Below are 17,266 nucleotides of genomic sequence, written 5' to 3'. Positions count from 1 at the left end.
ACATGATGCAGGAAGGGAACTATCACCATAGATAACTACATTATAGTATAACCAGAGGAGGTGGACAGGGAGGAGTTTAGCAAAGTCTTCGTTAAAATTCCTTTCTGTGTCCCACTGTTCCTGAGGGGCCCAGCAAACATTTGTTTACCAAACATTTACTCTTTTTCACCTTCCTATTAATGGACCTTCCTTCCCTTCGAAGTCCCAAACCCCTACCCTCTTCTCCTTAGTCAGGATGGCATATATACCTCATTTTGCCTGACTGTTTTTGGAATCCCATGTTTATGTGGATTCCCAGGAATTATGAAATTAAATTTGATTTTTCCAATCTGTTTCATGTCAACTTGATGCTTAGACCAGCCAGAAGGATCTTGAAGAGTAGAAGAAAATTTTTCCTTCTCAACACTACCATGGAGTCATGTCCACTTGAAGGATGAGAACACTGAAGCCAGAAAGGTCAAGCGAGTTGACCAAAGTCCCAAGACCAGGAAAGGGGGATCCAGGGCCCAAACCCAGAGTGATGGCACTCTGCAGTCTGTGCTCTAGCCACTGTTATTATGGGAAGGATTGGTTCACTCATAGTTATTTAACAGGTGTAGTTTTTCTAATATTGTGCATTAAAAAAAATCAATGCTTCAGCCAGTGCCCTGGCAGCTGGGACAGCCTATTTCTAGAAGAACATTCCACTCTTACATTTGTTTCATGAAGCTGGTGCCTGCATAGGGAAAAAAGAAATCCGGTCACTGGGCCCTCCTTCCCTCAGGGGCCCAGGAGCCCTCTGCACTGTCTATGCTGAGGACAGGCCAATGGGGCTGGAAATGGATGGTTCCAGCCCCACACATGCAGACTGTAGCGGAGAACACAAAGTCGCACCAATGAAACGCAAGGCCTGGGTGGTGGTTATCTTTCCCCAGACAATTACAGTAATGCTGTTTGACTCTGAATGCTTGGTTACATTTCAAATTTATTTCCAATCATTTAGAGCTGGATCAATGGGAGACAAAGGTGCCTTTTAGCTCTGGCACCTGCTGTTCCCCCCAAATGTCAAGGACTGACATTTGATGCCATTATCCCCAGTCAGCTTGCAGATGACTCACTTCCTTGCTTCCCCAGCCCCCAGGCCCACCCACCCAGCAAGGACTTTCACACCACGCTGATGACAAACTGCACTGTCCAGGAGAACCCAGACTTTCTCTCTTTGGCAGAGCAAAGGCAGGCCTCCTGGGTGGCCACTGCCTCTCTGGTGCCTGGGACAGGCCTCTCGTGGCTTAGTTCCTCCTTCTTCCCTCTCTCTCCCCAGGCTGACACCTAGTGTTCCCAGGCCAGGTGTGTATCTTGGGATGAGGTGGGCGCTCTCATGGTCTGCGTGATGGTACAGATAGCAGGGTGGGGTTGTGGGGTGCATCTTCTCTCACGGAGTTGAAGGAGGCATTGGGGGAGGTGAGGCTTGGTGCCCCTCAGATAAAGTACTCCTTTCTGCTGTTGTCACCTGTGTCCTGGAGGGAGGGGTCGTCCTGCAGGGCTGCATCCGCACTTTCGGCAAACTCTGTGCCCTTGGCCTCATTGGTGTGGTATGTGCCCTTGTGCCGGTACATGTAACGTAGCATGACGATAAGGAGGCAGATCAGGACAATGGCTATAGCAGTGATCACGCCTGCAGGAGGGAAGCAATGCATGGTTCTGTCTGGGGCAGGCATCTGGGACTAGGGGAGGGAGTCAGGACACACAGGTCTTGTGGCAGGACAGACACTCTGCTACAATAAACACCAACCCCAGACAGGCTGGCTCATTCCTGCGCAGTGCGTGCTCACCCTTATCTGTGCCCCTCTGAGTTACCCCTCTCTCTCCTCCTGCTCCCCCCCCTCCACTGAGACTGGAATAGGATCCCAGAACTGACCCTTGCTCAGGGGTGTTCAGTCTAAGGAGGAAGACAGATGTCTGCGCATAACTTGCATAATGAACTACGTGGGTTTACCTAAAATTGAGGGGTTCATGGGCCTCAGGACTTTCAGTTTTAAAACCAGAACAATCCCAACTGAGACGTTTTCTGGGGCACAAGACTTGGTGCTAAAGCTAGGAAAGTGCCCAGAAAGCTGATCCCTGGTGGCTGCCCCCGTGCACTACTGGGGGAACATGACAGGGCCATGGGAAGCCCTTTAGACAGGTTGGGTGGAGTGTGGTTCACTGCTCATCACCTTACCTTAGCTCCAGCATGCTCTCCAGAGGTGAGGGCTGCATGAGTCTGGCAAGGGAGAAGGGATCAGCCAAGCAAAGGACTGAAGAGGGAGAGGATTCTGGAGGATGCCATGCAAAGGCATGGGGTATGGGCAGAAGTCAGCCCTTCATTTCTGTTTGGGCTCATAAGCAGTTGGGAGAAGAGGCTTGAAGTCTGGGCAATAGGGCCCAGGTCACTGAGAGCCTGGGAGTGATGGGGGGAAGGGGACTCTGGCAAGTTTTAGAGAGGCTTAGGTATGGCCTCTCACGCAGCCTCACTCTCATTCAGGCATTTGCTCTGAAGCCGCAGGTGGGTTCTCCCCTGGGCATTTCCTCTGACCCTCCTGGCTTGGAGGCCCAGGGCAGCTCACCTGCAATGATGGCGATGTTTGCCCCCAACGAGGGGAAAAATGGGCCAGGATCCAGTTCTGTGAACAGAAGAGAAGAGCTTTAGTGGGGAGAGAAAGTCTTCCCATACTTAGCAGCACCCCAACCATGCCTGCACCCCCTGCTCATAGGCACACACTCTGTGAACGGGCCGAGTGGACAGGAGGTAGTGTGTGCCTGGACAGGCTTCTGGCTCTGCCTGGCCACTGGTAGATCTGGAGAAAACGTGTGAACCACAGTGGAGGCAGACCCAGTTCTGGCATCTCTGCAACCGTGCAAGTGGGTGAGGGATGGGTTCCTGCACTGGGCAGACACTGGGCAGACACACTCGGTGGTAGGCATGAAGGTGGGCAGTACTATGCCTGGTGCCAGCACCACCTGCCTTTGGGGCTCAGCTTTTCTTACCATAAGGGTAAAAACAGACCATTTGCGAGGTGTCCCCACATGTGGAGGGTCTGTACATGCCAGGTGTTGGTTTAGTTGCCTTTCACCCACCATATCATGTGGTCTTTGCTGCTGTCCCATGAGGTATGTGGTTTTACTAGCCCATTTCACAGGTGTGACACTGAGCATCAGAGAGTGACATGTCCAGAGTCACACACCTCGCCCAATGGTGGGCCTGGACTTAGCTCACACTCTCACCTCTGGAGTGCACTTTCTCTTTTCTCTCTTGAAGATGCCTCTCCCAGGAGGGCTCCTGTCTGGAGGCTCCTCCCCATGTCCCCTGGGTGGTCTCTGATTGGTCCTTCTGTGGGAAGGGCTGCCCTGGGGCACTACCAAATTACTGAGTGCGTTTTTCCAAAGGGCTACGGTCAGGCCACAGGGCTAGCATCTCAAGGACAGCAGGAACCTGCACATCACCTCCAGCGCTGCACAGAGTGTCTCCTCTCTCCTCTGGGAGATGAGTGAGAGGAAGGATTTATTAGACCACAGAAATATCACTGTTAACATGGAAATCCCATGTTCCCATTACAACGGCTATGCATATTAAAACAGAGAAGCCTACTTCATAATAATCCTTTCCGCTCAGATAATCACTTTAATTATACTGGGATGAGGTCATTCTCCCCAGTGCAGCTTCCAGATGCCTTTTCTGATAAGAAACCAGCTGTGGTGCCAGGAAGGACAGTGCGGGGAGCCAAGCAAAGGCTCCAGGCTGGAGGCAGAGGAGGAGAGGAGCCAGCCTGGAGCCTGGAGGTGGGGAAGAGGTTAAAAGAGGTGCTCAGGTCAGCAAAGAGACAGATCAGGCACACAGCAGGAGTCAGGCAGGGGAGGGAGGGAGAGGCAGGAGGAGCAGTCAGGTCAACTTCTAAGTGCTTCACCACAGTGAGAATCGAGGCCGGAGGGGCAGGAAGTTCAAGTGGCATCGGACTCTGAGATCCAGCTGGATAAGAGCAACCTAGAATTTAGCACCTAGTCCACAGTAGGTACTCAATAAATATTTACTGAATAATACTGTATAAATAAATGCACGTATGTGTGTATACACGCATACATGAGTGAGTGGATTCAGATGCTGGCATTGTAGACCTTCCTCAATCACTAAGCACCTCTGGCTTCAGTAAGAATAAAGAGTAGCCCCTTCCTTAAGTCCGAGTGGATGGTCACAGAAGTTCAAATATCCAGAATTGCCACTTGGAATGTTCCAGGTGAAGACCAGCATTTTTATGCCAGTTTGTCCAACCCAGTCAGGGTTAGAAGGAACTGCTATTTCCTTTTCTTTTAAAAATAATTCACAATTGTTTACCATGTGCCAGGTACCATCTTCAGCATTTACCAGGTTTTAACCCATTTAGGCCCCATGGCAGTCTCATTCAGAAGCAGGGATTATTAGTCCCATTGTACAGATTTGGAAGCTGAGTCCCAGAAAAGTGTTACTGTTTTCCCTGGATTATAGAGCTAAAAAAGAGTCAGGAGTCCACCAACTCAGGCTGAGGCAGCCTGGAGTCAGTGTGCTTAACCCTGCGGGCACTGCCCAGTGGGGAGTGTGGGTTGGCTGCTTAAGGACTAGATGAGGCATTTGGTTTGAACCCCTTGGGGTGAGTTCCTTAGCTTGGGTTTGGGACCCTGTACCCAAACCTATATACTGGAACACTGGAAGCCCTCCTAGCAGGCCAGCAGACTAGGGGGCAGGAGGGACCTCTGGCCTCTGAGTGGTCACCAATTGAGCCTCTAGCAGGGCTCCCTCTGAACTCACACACACTCAGGAGCACGGTGGGCAGGGATGCCTGAACTCCATGCCCCACCCCTCCAGGTGTGTGGAGCTGAATTTGTACACTGTGATCGCCTTCAAGGTGGTGACCCTTCAGCAAGGGTGGAACGGCCACAGAGGTCAGAATTGGCACAGAGGGGGCACCTGGGTGGCTCAGTCGTTAAGCGTCTGCCTTTGGCTCAGGGTGTGATCCCAGCGTTCTGGAATCGAACCCCACATCAGGCTCCTCCGCTAGGTGCCTGCTTCTTCCTCTCCCACTCCCCCTGCTTGTGTTCCCTTTCTCTCTGGCTGTCTCTCTGTCAAATAAATAAATAAAATCTTAAAAAAAAAAAAAAAGAATTGGCACAGAGAAGGAAGCTCAGTCCTGTCTGGCAAGATAGGGATGGTATAAGAAGTGGTTCTCAAAGTGTGGTCCTAGGACCAGCACATTTCCTAGGAGTCTGCTAGAAAGGCAAATTCTGGATAGTAAGGAGGGCACGTATTGCATGGTGCACTGGGTGTTATACACAACTAATGAATCATCGAGCCTTAATCGGAAACCGGGGATGTACTATATGGTGACTAACATAATATAATAAAAAAAATAAATAAAAAAAAAGAAAGGTATGTGAAGACACAAATTCTTATGCATCAAGCAATATATTTAAATAAATAAATAAAAATTACCGGGTGGGAAAAAAAAAAAAAGAAAGGCAAATTCTTGGGCCCCATCTCAGACCTGCAGAATCAGAAACACGCGCTGGGGCCCCGCAATCTATGGTAACAGGCCTCTAGGTGGTTCTGATGATTGTTCTGTGTTGAGAACTACTGGTGTATGAAAAAGTTCCCAGAGGGAAGTCATTAGGATTGGCCCTTGAAAGATGAATAAAAGTTTGCTGCACAATCAAGAATGTAAGCATTCCAAGCAGAGAGCTCAGCATCCACAACAATGCTCACTTCTCCCCAGCTCTCACTTTCTCCCCGAATATTTGTTCACCATCCATGGCACTGAGGCTCCTGAAGCCTGTGCTTTGATCTCTCACCTCTGGAGATGGTGGGGTGAGCACCCTCATTGGCTCTACTCCCTTGTCCTGCTTCCCTTTAGCCAGCAGCAATGACAGGGGATATTTGGAAAGGCTAGTTGGAGTGAGCTCCATCCTGCCCAGGAAGTGCAATCAAATTGGGACCCTGGAATGAAAGCCCACCACTAGCTGGGGTTGAAGGGTGAGCATGTGATTTGAGTTAGCATCATTCTGAGCTCAGGAACTGGGGTGGAGGGATTGATGGGCAGCCTTAGGGGGTGCATTTATGGCAGAGCAACGTGTTATTTATGGCTAGATGTGGGTCTGAGATCAGAAATAAGCCATTGTGTAGCCCTCAGATTGGACAGGCATGGAGGCCTCAACCCTTTCGTAGAGATCCAAGGTACCCTGTGATTTTCCTTACTGGCTCCCCTCAAGATTGCAATGCTCCCACCACAGAGAAAGCTCTACAAGCCCCATAACCACCTTAGCCCCAGTCACAGCTCTATGCCCAGCATTGGGCTATGCTCCTGGCAACCCAAAACAGTTGTTGAATGGTATTTGAAAGCTTGGTCCCTTCGGGGGAACTGAGAATCAAGCTGCACTTAGCACTATCCACCTCATTGTGAAGGCAGCTTTTGGTTCAAGTCTTGGTATAAATTTCACAGCAGTGTATTCAGCAAAATATTTAATATTGACTGGCTTTAGTTTCTCCGTATGTAAAACAAGAGTAACCATACCCCCTCTATGGTAGGGATTAGAAATGACATGCCCACACATAATACATTTTTTATGTATATTATGGAGACAATACCTACATGGCACATAGCTCAGAATAGGTATTTACTGAGTTGTTGTCACCAATTTTTTTTTTTTTAAAGAAAGGCAGACTGCCACATGCTGTACATGTGTCTGGAGTCTTGGAAGCTTGACCACCTTACATTCTCCTAAAAACGAGAGAGATTGTTTAGAGGTTCCAGCAGGTTCCCCTGCTATGCAACTACTTGCATACCATTGACCGAAAAATGGTCCTCCTCTATCAGGGAAGGTTGTTCTCTTCTACCGAGGGTGCGGCTTTGGGAGGGACACACATGGAGCTGTGAGGGAGGAAGGGGACACCCGCCTAGATAGCCAGATCTGCTGAATCAACCCTCGCAATCAGTGGGGTGACTGATGTCACAGCCAGATCGCTCTCACATCCTGTCACCAGTAGTTTTATCTCATTCTTATTATTATTCTGGTTTGGACATAATTCAATGCCAGTCACCTAAATGACCTGCTAACAGATGTTGTGAGTCCAGGCACAGGAAGGATGCTGGTTATGGATTCCCTGCACAGTCTTGGCTGACAGTAAATCAACATCTGGGTGCTGAGTGTCTCTGTGTTCCCAGCATTACCATAGGGATGGAGGACATTCCAGGAAACAGAGAATGTGTCTCTAACCTCAGGGGGCTATGGTTTCCCTGGGAGATGTGATTGTTACATACAACTTATTTAGGGCAGTGTTTGTCAAACAGTAAATTCCAACACACTGGTGGGTCCCAACTGGGTGGGGGGGGAGGGGAAGAAAAGAAGAGGGAGAGAGAGAGGGAGAGAGGGAGTGAGAGAGAGAAGGAGAGAGAAAAGGAGAGAGATAGGGAAAGGATGAGAGAGAGAGAGAAAGAGGTGTCCAAAAACCATCAGGCCCTATCATAGGCAGCCTGGGTAAATACTGTTTGGTGGGGCTTTGATTTCATTTGTGCACAGACACCAAAAGCATTCACCATACTATCTGGAGGCCATGGCTTAAACCACAGCACTATAAGAGGGAATAAAACAAATCCCCAGTCCTGCAGTGTTGGGTTCAAGGGAGCCCAACTATTAGCGGGCAGATGGCAAAGAAAGCATGGCTTCACTCTGACAAAAGCTGGTATGGGTCATGGCGGTAAGGTGGCCATGCTGTGTGACAACTCTAGGCTTCTGAACCCCCGATGTGGCCAGCCACAGGCCTCACCACAAGGCTGGACCATGTGCCAAGTGCAGGGATGACAGATACTTCCTGTGAGCTGAGCTGGTGAATCTCCAGAGGGAGAGGAAAGGGAAGGGCTGTTACTGCCCCAAACTCCTATTCAGGGAAGCTGACCTCCCACGGGGGCAGGGGTGGGACGGTGAATGGGAGAAATGCTCCTGGGTTATGGAGATGAGGCCACATAGCCTGGGGGTTCAGCCTTGTGAGCCCTTGGAGGAGGAGGAACACGCTGCAGGTTCTCTGAGCATCTACTAGGCACAGGCACTGGGCAAAGTTCCTGTGGAAGCTCCCTCATTTACTCCTGTAGCAAGCTTGCAAAAGGGAAGCTTCTTCCTTTAAGTTACAGACAATGCGATCCATGCCCAAAGAGCTCAAATACCAGGTCAAAATCTCACCGCCAAAAAAGGGCAGAACCTGTGTTCAAACCAAGGATTCCTTAGCACCAGAGTGTGTGCTCTCTAAACAACTGGAACTGGCTTTCCTCCTGTGCAGTCTGCAACCTGGCTGTGGCCACACACCTGCCGAGTCTACATACGGTCCACAGGGTGGCGGCCATCGGTCCTCCAGTCAAAGGCAGCAAGGCACACAGGTGCTGCCCCTCGTTGAAGGCAACATTCCCAGTTCCAGCCGGCAGCTTGGGCGCAGCCAACAGGACCCAGGACTTTATCAGCAGCTGGACCCTGGGGGTTCTCAGATGTTGACAGAGAGCAGTGGTCAGGAACTGGCCCCAGGGACACAGGTCGACCCTCTCTTGCCACCAAGAACCTCCCTTCTTCTGTGTTTTCTGATGAAGCTGTGCCAAGAGTTCTCTTCTTTCCTGTGAGGTTTTGTCTTTACACCTCTTGCCCGCCTCTACTGGATTTTCCTTGTGCCTCAGGAGTTATGGAGGAAGTGTCTGCTCCCTGCTTTCATGTCCACCTGGGCCAGCAAAGGTGCAAGAATTCTGGCCAGGGCAGAGGCCTCTGGGGGACTGAGTTCCTTTGAGTCAAGAGGAAGAATGCCTTTGGACTAGGAGGCCTAAGTGATGTGGGAAGAGGAAGAGTATTTCAGTTTTAAAACCATGAAGGGGAACACAGGTTTGTCACAGAGTCCTTGGAGAGCTCCCACCATGACAGCGGTGTCGAGGACAGCAATGCAGAGGCGGCCACACCACTGCCTGATGATTTGCCAAGCTCTGGGCCACTTACCCAGAGCATTCTATTTCAAAGAAACTACAGATCTGGTTAGAAAAGTCACTCTCCCGTGGCCATGACTTTGCGTGAGTCTGATTTGGATTTAGGAGGACAGCTATTGGGGGAGTGACAGGAATCTTTGTGACCACAGAAAGTTCTCCTTGGCTCCCACTGGAGTTTCTTCCTCCTGTGCAATATTCTTGCCTCCAAGTTCTTATGCCGGTCAAGCAGAAAGCAGTTGACAACTGAAGTTTATTAACTGACTTTTCTTTTTTGGTAGGAGAAAGGTCAACATGTTTCCTTTTCTCTGATGGTTTGTTGTTATCACACCCTGAAAGGATATAGCATTTAAGCTACAACTGGGGAAGAATTGGTCTCAGGACAGTAGCACTGCAAAAATAATAAATGGACAGCTTATTATTCACTGTCTGTCCCTCTCTCTTGAAAGACAGCAATGTTGACTGAGCAGGTAGTGTTTACCCAGCCACAGGGATGTGGAGAGGATGGGTTGTGCCCCCAGAAGCTTATGACTGGGTTGAGGAGATTTAACATATTTATGTGAAAAGAGACAGCTAACATTGTCTGCATGGTAAAGTGTCAAAATGAGCAATAAAGATATGTCTGGGGTGTTGCAGAGGGGACTCACCCATCAGACTCAGCCCCAGGACTCCCAGGTTCTCTGACAGTGTGGACGCTCATGATTTTTGTTTGTTCTTTCTGTCCTCAGCAACATTTCTCTAGCACCTACTAATTTGCAGTGGTGTGCCCTCTACTTAAGCCAGGGCCCTTACCTTTAAGGAGTTTACATGTAACAGAGACAAATGCATGTGGGTAAGTTTAGAAAGGGTAGCTCTCTGATGTTCTCAGGAAGGGCTTCCTGGAGAAAGAGGGGGCCGCCAAAACTGACCTACTGAGATGGTGGGGTGGGCAATGCCAGCAGGGGGAACTGGGTGCAGTGGTGAGAGGACATGGAGGGTAAGTCCATAGTGGAGTAGTCATGCCTTATGGGGGGGGCAGGAGGACCTCTGCATGGGCCTAACTGCTGTGGTGCCTGGTCATTGTATGTCAGATACGAGGCCCCTTGAAATAGGACTACACCTGTGCTGGAGGGCAGAACTTCTCAGGCAAGTTAGCTCACCTCTTGGAGCTTCCTTTTACTTCTCTTTACTCTAAAGTATAGAGTAAAACCTCTTCCTGATAGGGTTCGTGGCGGCTGATAGCTAAGGCATGAGTGCTAGATCTGAGTATGCATTAGGATTTCCTGGGGTATTTGTGACACCACAGATCACTGCACCCACCTCAGATTCTGACTCAGCTCACAGAGAGTGGGCCCGAGAATTTGCATTGCTAATTATGTCCCCAGGTGCTGCTGATGCTCCTGGGCCAGGGGCCTGTCCTTGAGAACCACTGAGCTCATGACAGCAAGAGTGGCTTAGTTCCAACACCATCACATACCTCCTCTTTCAAGGAGGTGATATAAGGCTTCAGTAAGTGGAAGTTGTGGGGGGGTGATACTCTCTTAGCAATGAAAATAAGAAGTCACACTCCCAGCTGCCCTGGCCACAACTCTGAGCTTAGTGTCCTTTCTTTCAGGAGACAGCTGATGTAGTTTCAGACCTGGCATAGCGGCTACTGTGAGAATTTGTCACCTGTGCTGGCTCCCTTGCCTGCCCCCATGACTGGAGCTGGATGAGAGGACAGAGGACCCTGTGCCAGCGTCTGGTAGGTGCACTTGGCCTCTGATCAATGTGCGATTAGGGGACTGTAGTCTCCTTTGCCTTGTTCGTTGGAAACTTTGAAAGTCTCAACTTCCCGCTGGATACTAAGTGCCTACAGTGAGACCTCTGGAAGGACAAACAACCTCTGCTGATTTATTTCAGTATCCCTGGGCTCTCATGTTGCAGCAGGGAAGTGGTTTTCCAAAGATAGGTGTCTGGGGCACCAAAGTGGCAAAGGGAATGGATGCTTGGGGATATTTTGAGAAGCCAAGAGGGACAGTGTATCCCAATCACTGTTTTCTTGGCTTCCTAGCTCTGAGCTCCAGCAGAAGTGACTGGAGCACAGAAGGCACTGGATACACTTATTCCAGCCCCAGCTCCAACCAGACGGGGGGAGAGTGAGGGCACAGAAAGCCTCCACCTGCCAACCTCCACCTGCCAGGCTTGCGGCTGGGTGACTGCTTACTTGTATACCTGTGGGGTTGCACATTGGCTGTGTCAGCCAGGCTTGGGAGTGAACAGGTGAAGGACTGAGTTCCAGAGCAAGGGGCAGTCCCACAGCACGAATGAGCTCCTGCCTGGACCACACCTGGACCCTCCTGGGGAGCGCTGTGGCCTTTCTAACCTCAGCTTCCTCACATCTGAAATGTGATGGCACGGCTGTGTAGGCTCCTTGGGAGTTAGTGTGTGGTGAGCGTCTGGTGCAGGAGCCAGCACAGGTTGGCTGCTGGATTGTCACCATTGTCACCATTAATGTCAAAATAGCCTCAAAGTGAGATTTTCAAAAATGGCCACTAATTTAATTCTCTTGTATGCTGTTTGGGAGATGTGTCACCCTGAGAATCAAAAATTTCATTTCTAGTCTGATCCTTGTGAAATAATCTGAAAAGGAAACAAAAATTCATGCTCAGGAAAGTATACTGCAATTTGGTTTAAAATGGAATATAAAAGAGAGAGAACAATCTAAATATTCTACATTAGGGAATTGGTTATGTAAATTCCGATACACTTATATGATAGAATATTATGCAGTTATTGAAGTGATGCATGGAAATCCTTAGTGACAGGAGGAAATGCTTACAGTATGATTTAAGGGGGAAAAAAGGGACCCTGAAAATACAAATTACATTAAATATTTAAAAAAAACTATGAAAATGGAATCAAAGGAAATAGCATGTTGGGTTAGTGGCTTTTGGGTGGTGGGTGGGGATTAGGGGTGGTATCATTTTCTCCTAACATACAGTTTTCTACACTTTCCAAATCATCTATGAGAAACATGTTATTTTTAAGGTCAAAAAATGGGAGTGGATCTTCAGAACTGGCTATCGTCACAGAATCTTCAAAGCCACAAAGTTCCCTCCTAACTCCCCCACCTGCCTGCCCCGCCCCACACCCCATGGGGTGTCTGCATCCCCTCTGCAGTGTTCCCACAAAAGCCACCATGGGCTGTCACTGGACAGTGGGACTATGGCTGCGCTTTCTCAATGATCTGAGTCTTGTGTTCACATACCCTTTGCCTGACCTGGTAGACATTTTCCCTTCCAATAAAGAGGTGCACACTGGGGAAAACTGCAAGTGCATTCAATGCCCCCAGATCATCTTGCCTTTTCCCTGGACTGCAGATGTGGATGGAGGCGTTCCAGATGTGGCTTGAGTCCAAAAGTCCTCACAGACACCCTTGTTTCTGCAGGTGGAAGCAAAGGCAAGCCCTGGCCCTCTCAGGGAATGAGTCAGAGCCTGGATGTGAGAAATCCTGCAGCTGCTGGACCACAGGTTTTGCTTGTGTCTGAAGGAGTGAGTCCAGAGCAAGGGGCAGACCAGCATGTCTGAGCTCCTGCCTGGACCACACCCAGACCCCCTGGGGAACTCTGTGGCCTTTCTAACCTCAGCTTTCCCACATGTGAAGTGTGATGGCACAGCTGGATAGGTTCTGCATAGCTTCTTCATAGAAGCTGTAGAGTTTCTCTTGAGTCGTTGTGGGTGTTTTACTCAGCTGGCCTCTCAAGGATCCCTGGACTTGAGCGTCTTCCTAAAGACACTGGAAGGGTCCCTCTCACTCCCTAGACTGGTTGAGAGCCCTCTGGGCAGGATTCCTTGAAGGGAGGCCTCAGTTGTCCCTCTAATTTCAGTCTCAGGGGAAGGGATCTTATAATGGAAATGCAGACTCAGTTTCCCCTCTTGGCCTCCTCTTTCCTCCATCTCTTCCTTTTTTCCTTATCCGTGTGGTCACCTTCAGTTATTTCATGTGCATCTGTATCTCTTGCTCCTTTTTTTGCAAGTACAGTGAATCTTCCAACAATGATTTTACCCCCATGCTCTGAAGTCTGTATCTATTCTTGTATTTATAGAGAAGTAGTGGGGTTTAGGGTTGGAGGCAATGACTTCTGGTTTGCCTTGCAGAGAGGAACACTTAGCGTGTGGGTGTCAGAGAGCGCCATTGGGGAAGATCCTTGTAGTCCCTGAAAGCCAACCATTGTAACCTCAGGAGAGTTGGGATTGCACCTCAAGGTCACAGAGTGTCTCATCTTTCAAAATGTCTGTGGGGAGGGTGTTGGAAGAGTTAATATCATCTATTGTGGACATTGTAGTGAGCATGTACTTATCTGTTGCTGGATTCCCAGCAGCTTTGGGTTGGAAATGACCTTGAGTGCTCATCCTGGTCACCGTTGTCTGGTTCTTCCATTGCTCTGCAGCCTCCCTGACCACAACGCCTACACTGTGTCCACAGCTTCCAGGGTTATCAACCCAGCCCTGGATTCCTCCTCTTTCCACATGAGCTGGGTGGCACCCTGGCCCCAGGGCACAGCCCTCCATCTGGCCCTTGTCTTGTCACCTGATCTGTCCAGGAGAGCTCCGTGAGCTGGCGTGGGGCTGCCACCACTACTTTACCTTGTTTTGCAGGGGGAAATGAGGTACATATGGACTTTGGCATGCTTTGTTAGCAAGTTTTCACATTCTCTCACCCAGCTAAGCACATGGATATTCAAAGCAACTACTTAATCACCCTGTAATTTTCATTCTGGTCTCCTACAGGTAATGCCTGCTGTGGGGAGGCCCTGAGTTGAGCAAGCATGGGAGGAGAGTGCTGTGGCATAAGAGAGGCAGGCAGGGGAAAGGATGGGGCCCTGCAATGGGAACGCAGCTTTTGTCCTCCCTCTGCGCTGTCCGAACATGCTCTGTGTAGCTGCTCTTGGCCGGGGAGTGCACCGCGGGCCAGTTCTAAACTTTCCAGTCCCTTCTGGGGTAGTCCAGTCCACAACAAAAGCTTTGGTCTCATACCCATTTTAAAGCTCCCAAGTGAAATAAGCTCGTCCTAGAGGACAGATGCTGCATGATCCCACTTATATGAGAAATCTAAATGAGTCAAATTCATGGAATCCAAGCATGGAATGACAGTTGCTAGGGGCTGGGGGTAAGTGGGGACTTGCTGATCAATAAGCATAGTTTCAGAAAAGAAGGTAGAAGCCCTAGAGCTGTGTCAAATGGCATGGTGCCCACAGTCAACGGTATGGTGCCCTGGAACGTTTGTTAAGAGGGTAGATCTCATGGTAAGTGTTCATACCACAACGAGACAAAATGTTTTCTAAACAGCCCCCACTTGTGCTCAGCCTGCCCAGAAGGGGAAAGGGGGCCTGGCCTGCTCTCCTAATCCCTCTCTCCCCTCCAGTTCTGAGTTTGGCCCCTCCAGAGCTACAGTGGGAAGGAGATGCGAGGCCAGAGAGAACCATCTTTCTACCTAATGGGTGACACTGGTTGTTTGGTCTTGGTGGGGGAGCCCTGGACGGGGAAGGCTCTTTCTGAGGGCAAAGTGATAGCCTCTGGGAAGAACTGAGGCAGGCATGTCCACCCGCACTGCCTCTGACCCCGGTGGGCCTTGAACTGACTGACTGCTCAGCGGGCCCCTGTCCAGACTGGATGGAGCTCTTGTGAGTGGGCTGCTTTGAAGGTGGTTCGCACCCGGCTCCTCTGGGCCTGTCCCTGCAGAGCAGGGAAGGTTTAGGATATGCTGCTGGGGTCCAAGCTATGCAGTGGACGCAGAGCCAGCTCCCCTGTGGCACCAGCCCGGCGTGCCCTGGGGCTCTCTCTGTCCTCCGATTGCCGCAGCTCTCTTTTCCTACTTGAAAACCTCCTTTCCTGATGCGGATAATGATGCCATTGCCACCATTTTGGGGGTTCGTTTTATGATCACATGTATTGTTTCCATTTCTCACAAGAATCATTGAAGTGGATGTTATAATGCCTATCACTTTACAGTCAAGGAAACTGAGGCTCAGAGAGGTTGGGTAACTTGCCCGAGTTCATACAATGGATAAGCTGTGGGATTGGAATCCAGGTCTGTCTAATTCCAAAGCTCATTCCAGAATCATTCATCCAACAAAAGTCTCTGAACAGCTACTATGTTCCTGTTTTAGAACCTGAGGCTCTCACAGTGCACAGCACAAAGCTCTGTCCTCGGGGTCTTCCATTCTAGAGGAGAGAGCAGCCAATAGCTCATGAAAAATGTGGATCCACGCTATATGGCCAGGTGGTGATAGATGCTATGAGACAGAAAAGAAAGGAGAAGAGAGGGAGAGTGATCAGGGAGGCCTCTCAGAGGAAGTGTTTTGGGCTGTGCTAGAGACTGAATGTTTGTGTCTTCCCAAAACTCATATGTTGAAAGCCCTCACTGGGATGGTATTAGGAGGTGGGGCCTTTGGGAGGTGAAGCCATCATGAATGGGGTTAGTGCCTTTGTAAAAAGACCCTGAGAGCTCCCTTACCCCTTCTGCCATGTAAGGACCCAGAGAGAACATGGTCACCTATGAACGGGGAAGCAGGCTCTCACCAGATGCAGGATCTGTCAGTGCCTTGATCTTGGGCTTCCAGCCTTCACAACCATAAGTAAACATCTGCTGTTGAAAGTCTTCCAGGCCATAGCACAGTACTCTGTGGTAGCAGCCCGAGCCAATTCATACATGATGAAGCAGGGAGAGAATGAGCCTTGTTCATTCTAAATTGAAAGAGGAGTGCTCTAGCTAGACATTGGCTAGTGTGAAGGCTGGGGTAGGCAGGCTTGCTGAGCTTTGGAATGAGCCAGAGACCGTGGGGCTAGAAGGTGCGGTACTTGACCGTAGAAAGTATGGCCTCCATCTGAGAGGGAGGGGAGGCCAGGGAGGGTCTCCCACGGGAGCTGTTCAGCATGTTTCTATCTGAGCAGTGTCGCCATGGCTGCCGTGCTGAGGACAGACTTGGGGGTGAATATGGGAGCCACTACAGCCATGGTCCAGGCAAGTGCTTAGGCCTGCACAGTGGTGGCCCTCGTGAGGAAGAACAGAGGTATTTTGGACATGTCTGGAATTGGGGTTGATAGGAATTGCTGTTGGATTAGATGTAGGGTGAGCAAATTAAAAAAAAAAAAAAAAAGAAAGAAGAAAACAGAAAGAAGGAAGAGTTAAGGTTTTGCCCCAAGTGGGAAGGCTGGGGCTGCGTTCAGCAGGAGGGGTGGGTNGGGGATCAGTGTGGTTGGAGGTGGGGGGCCGCTATGCTCAGAGAGCCTTCAGGTCTGCAGCACAGGTGCAGAGTAGGCCACCACACACAGGGCCTGGGGTTCAGGGCAGAGGTAAGGGCTGGAGCCCCAGCTGGGGCCTCCACCATCTCAGTGGCATTGATAGCCAAGGGCAGGATGAAGAGGAGCAAGAGCTGAGCCAGGGGTCTTCCATAGGGCAGCCCGGGAGGGAGCAGGCAGAGGACCAGGAGGAAAGCAGGGAGCACTGCGTCCAGAAGATCTCAGCTTTCTCTTTGCTGCTGTCCAGGGCTAGCTGGGCTCCAGACCTCTGCACCTCTGAATGAGTTCTAGACCCATGTCTCACTACACTCTGCTGAGATCCTCCCCTCTCCCCTGCATCACTGAATGGGCTACCTCTAGCAGATCACCTCTGGCAGCATGACCATCCCTGAACTTAAGAAAAGAAAAACCTCCCCTGATACCCTGTCTCCATCTTGCTCCTGGCCCCTTTCTCTGTGCGCTTCACAGCAAAGCTCCGCTAAAACATTTCTATACATGTTACTTGAAGTGTTTTTTCTTTTTTTTCCAGTGAGATAAACTGAAACGGAGACTTCTATAGAATGTGGGAGACTTGGAGAGAGGGGAGGCAGGGAAAGGTGGTGGTTTGCTGGACAGCACACTCTGGCTGTGGTCATGGTGCTGAGGTGGGGCTGGTCCGTGTGAGCGTGTATGAGTGTGAGAGTGTGCAAGCGTGTGTTTTTGTGTGAGTAAGTGGGGTGTGCTTGCAACCATGGCCATGTTTGGGTGCAGGCATGCAGCACAGAGAAGTTGGCCGTATCTGGACTGAGCCAACAGGAGAGAATGAGAAAGGACGAAGAGAGCATTCAACGCAAACCAGCTGGGTGATAGCAGTAGACAAATAGCTCAGAGGTCTTGTCCTCTGGAGTTCACATTCTAGGGAAGAACTACAGACGATGCAGAGGAGAAGTAAATAAGTTCTGTAGTGTGCTAGATGGTGCTAAGAGAAAAAATGAAGCAGGAAAGAGGAGGGGGCTCCAGGTAAGGGCTGC

General features: G+C 50.1%; 1 protein-coding gene across 1 annotated transcript in view; it reads right to left on the bottom strand.

The window, feature by feature from the left end:
- Nucleotides 1-947: 947 nt before the first annotated feature.
- The window catches only part of GYPC (glycophorin C (Gerbich blood group)), a 43,043-nt gene continuing 26,724 nt past the window's right edge, over nt 948-17,266 (bottom strand). The window contains exons 2-3 of the mRNA XM_040619125.1: nt 2,586-2,642; nt 948-1,654 (exon numbers count right to left, since the gene is read on the bottom strand). Of these exons, the coding sequence (XP_040475059.1) occupies nt 1,458-1,654; nt 2,586-2,642 (254 nt within the window). The 3' untranslated portion in view covers nt 948-1,457. The remainder of the gene's footprint in view (nt 1,655-2,585; nt 2,643-17,266) is intronic.

This window comes from Ursus maritimus, unplaced genomic scaffold, assembly GCF_017311325.1.
Source record: "Ursus maritimus isolate PB19 unplaced genomic scaffold, ASM1731132v1 scaffold_1, whole genome shotgun sequence".
Lineage (NCBI taxonomy): Eukaryota > Metazoa > Chordata > Mammalia > Carnivora > Ursidae > Ursus > Ursus maritimus.
Note: the sequence above shows the minus strand (reverse complement) of the source record. Positions and strands in the feature narration are given on the sequence as shown.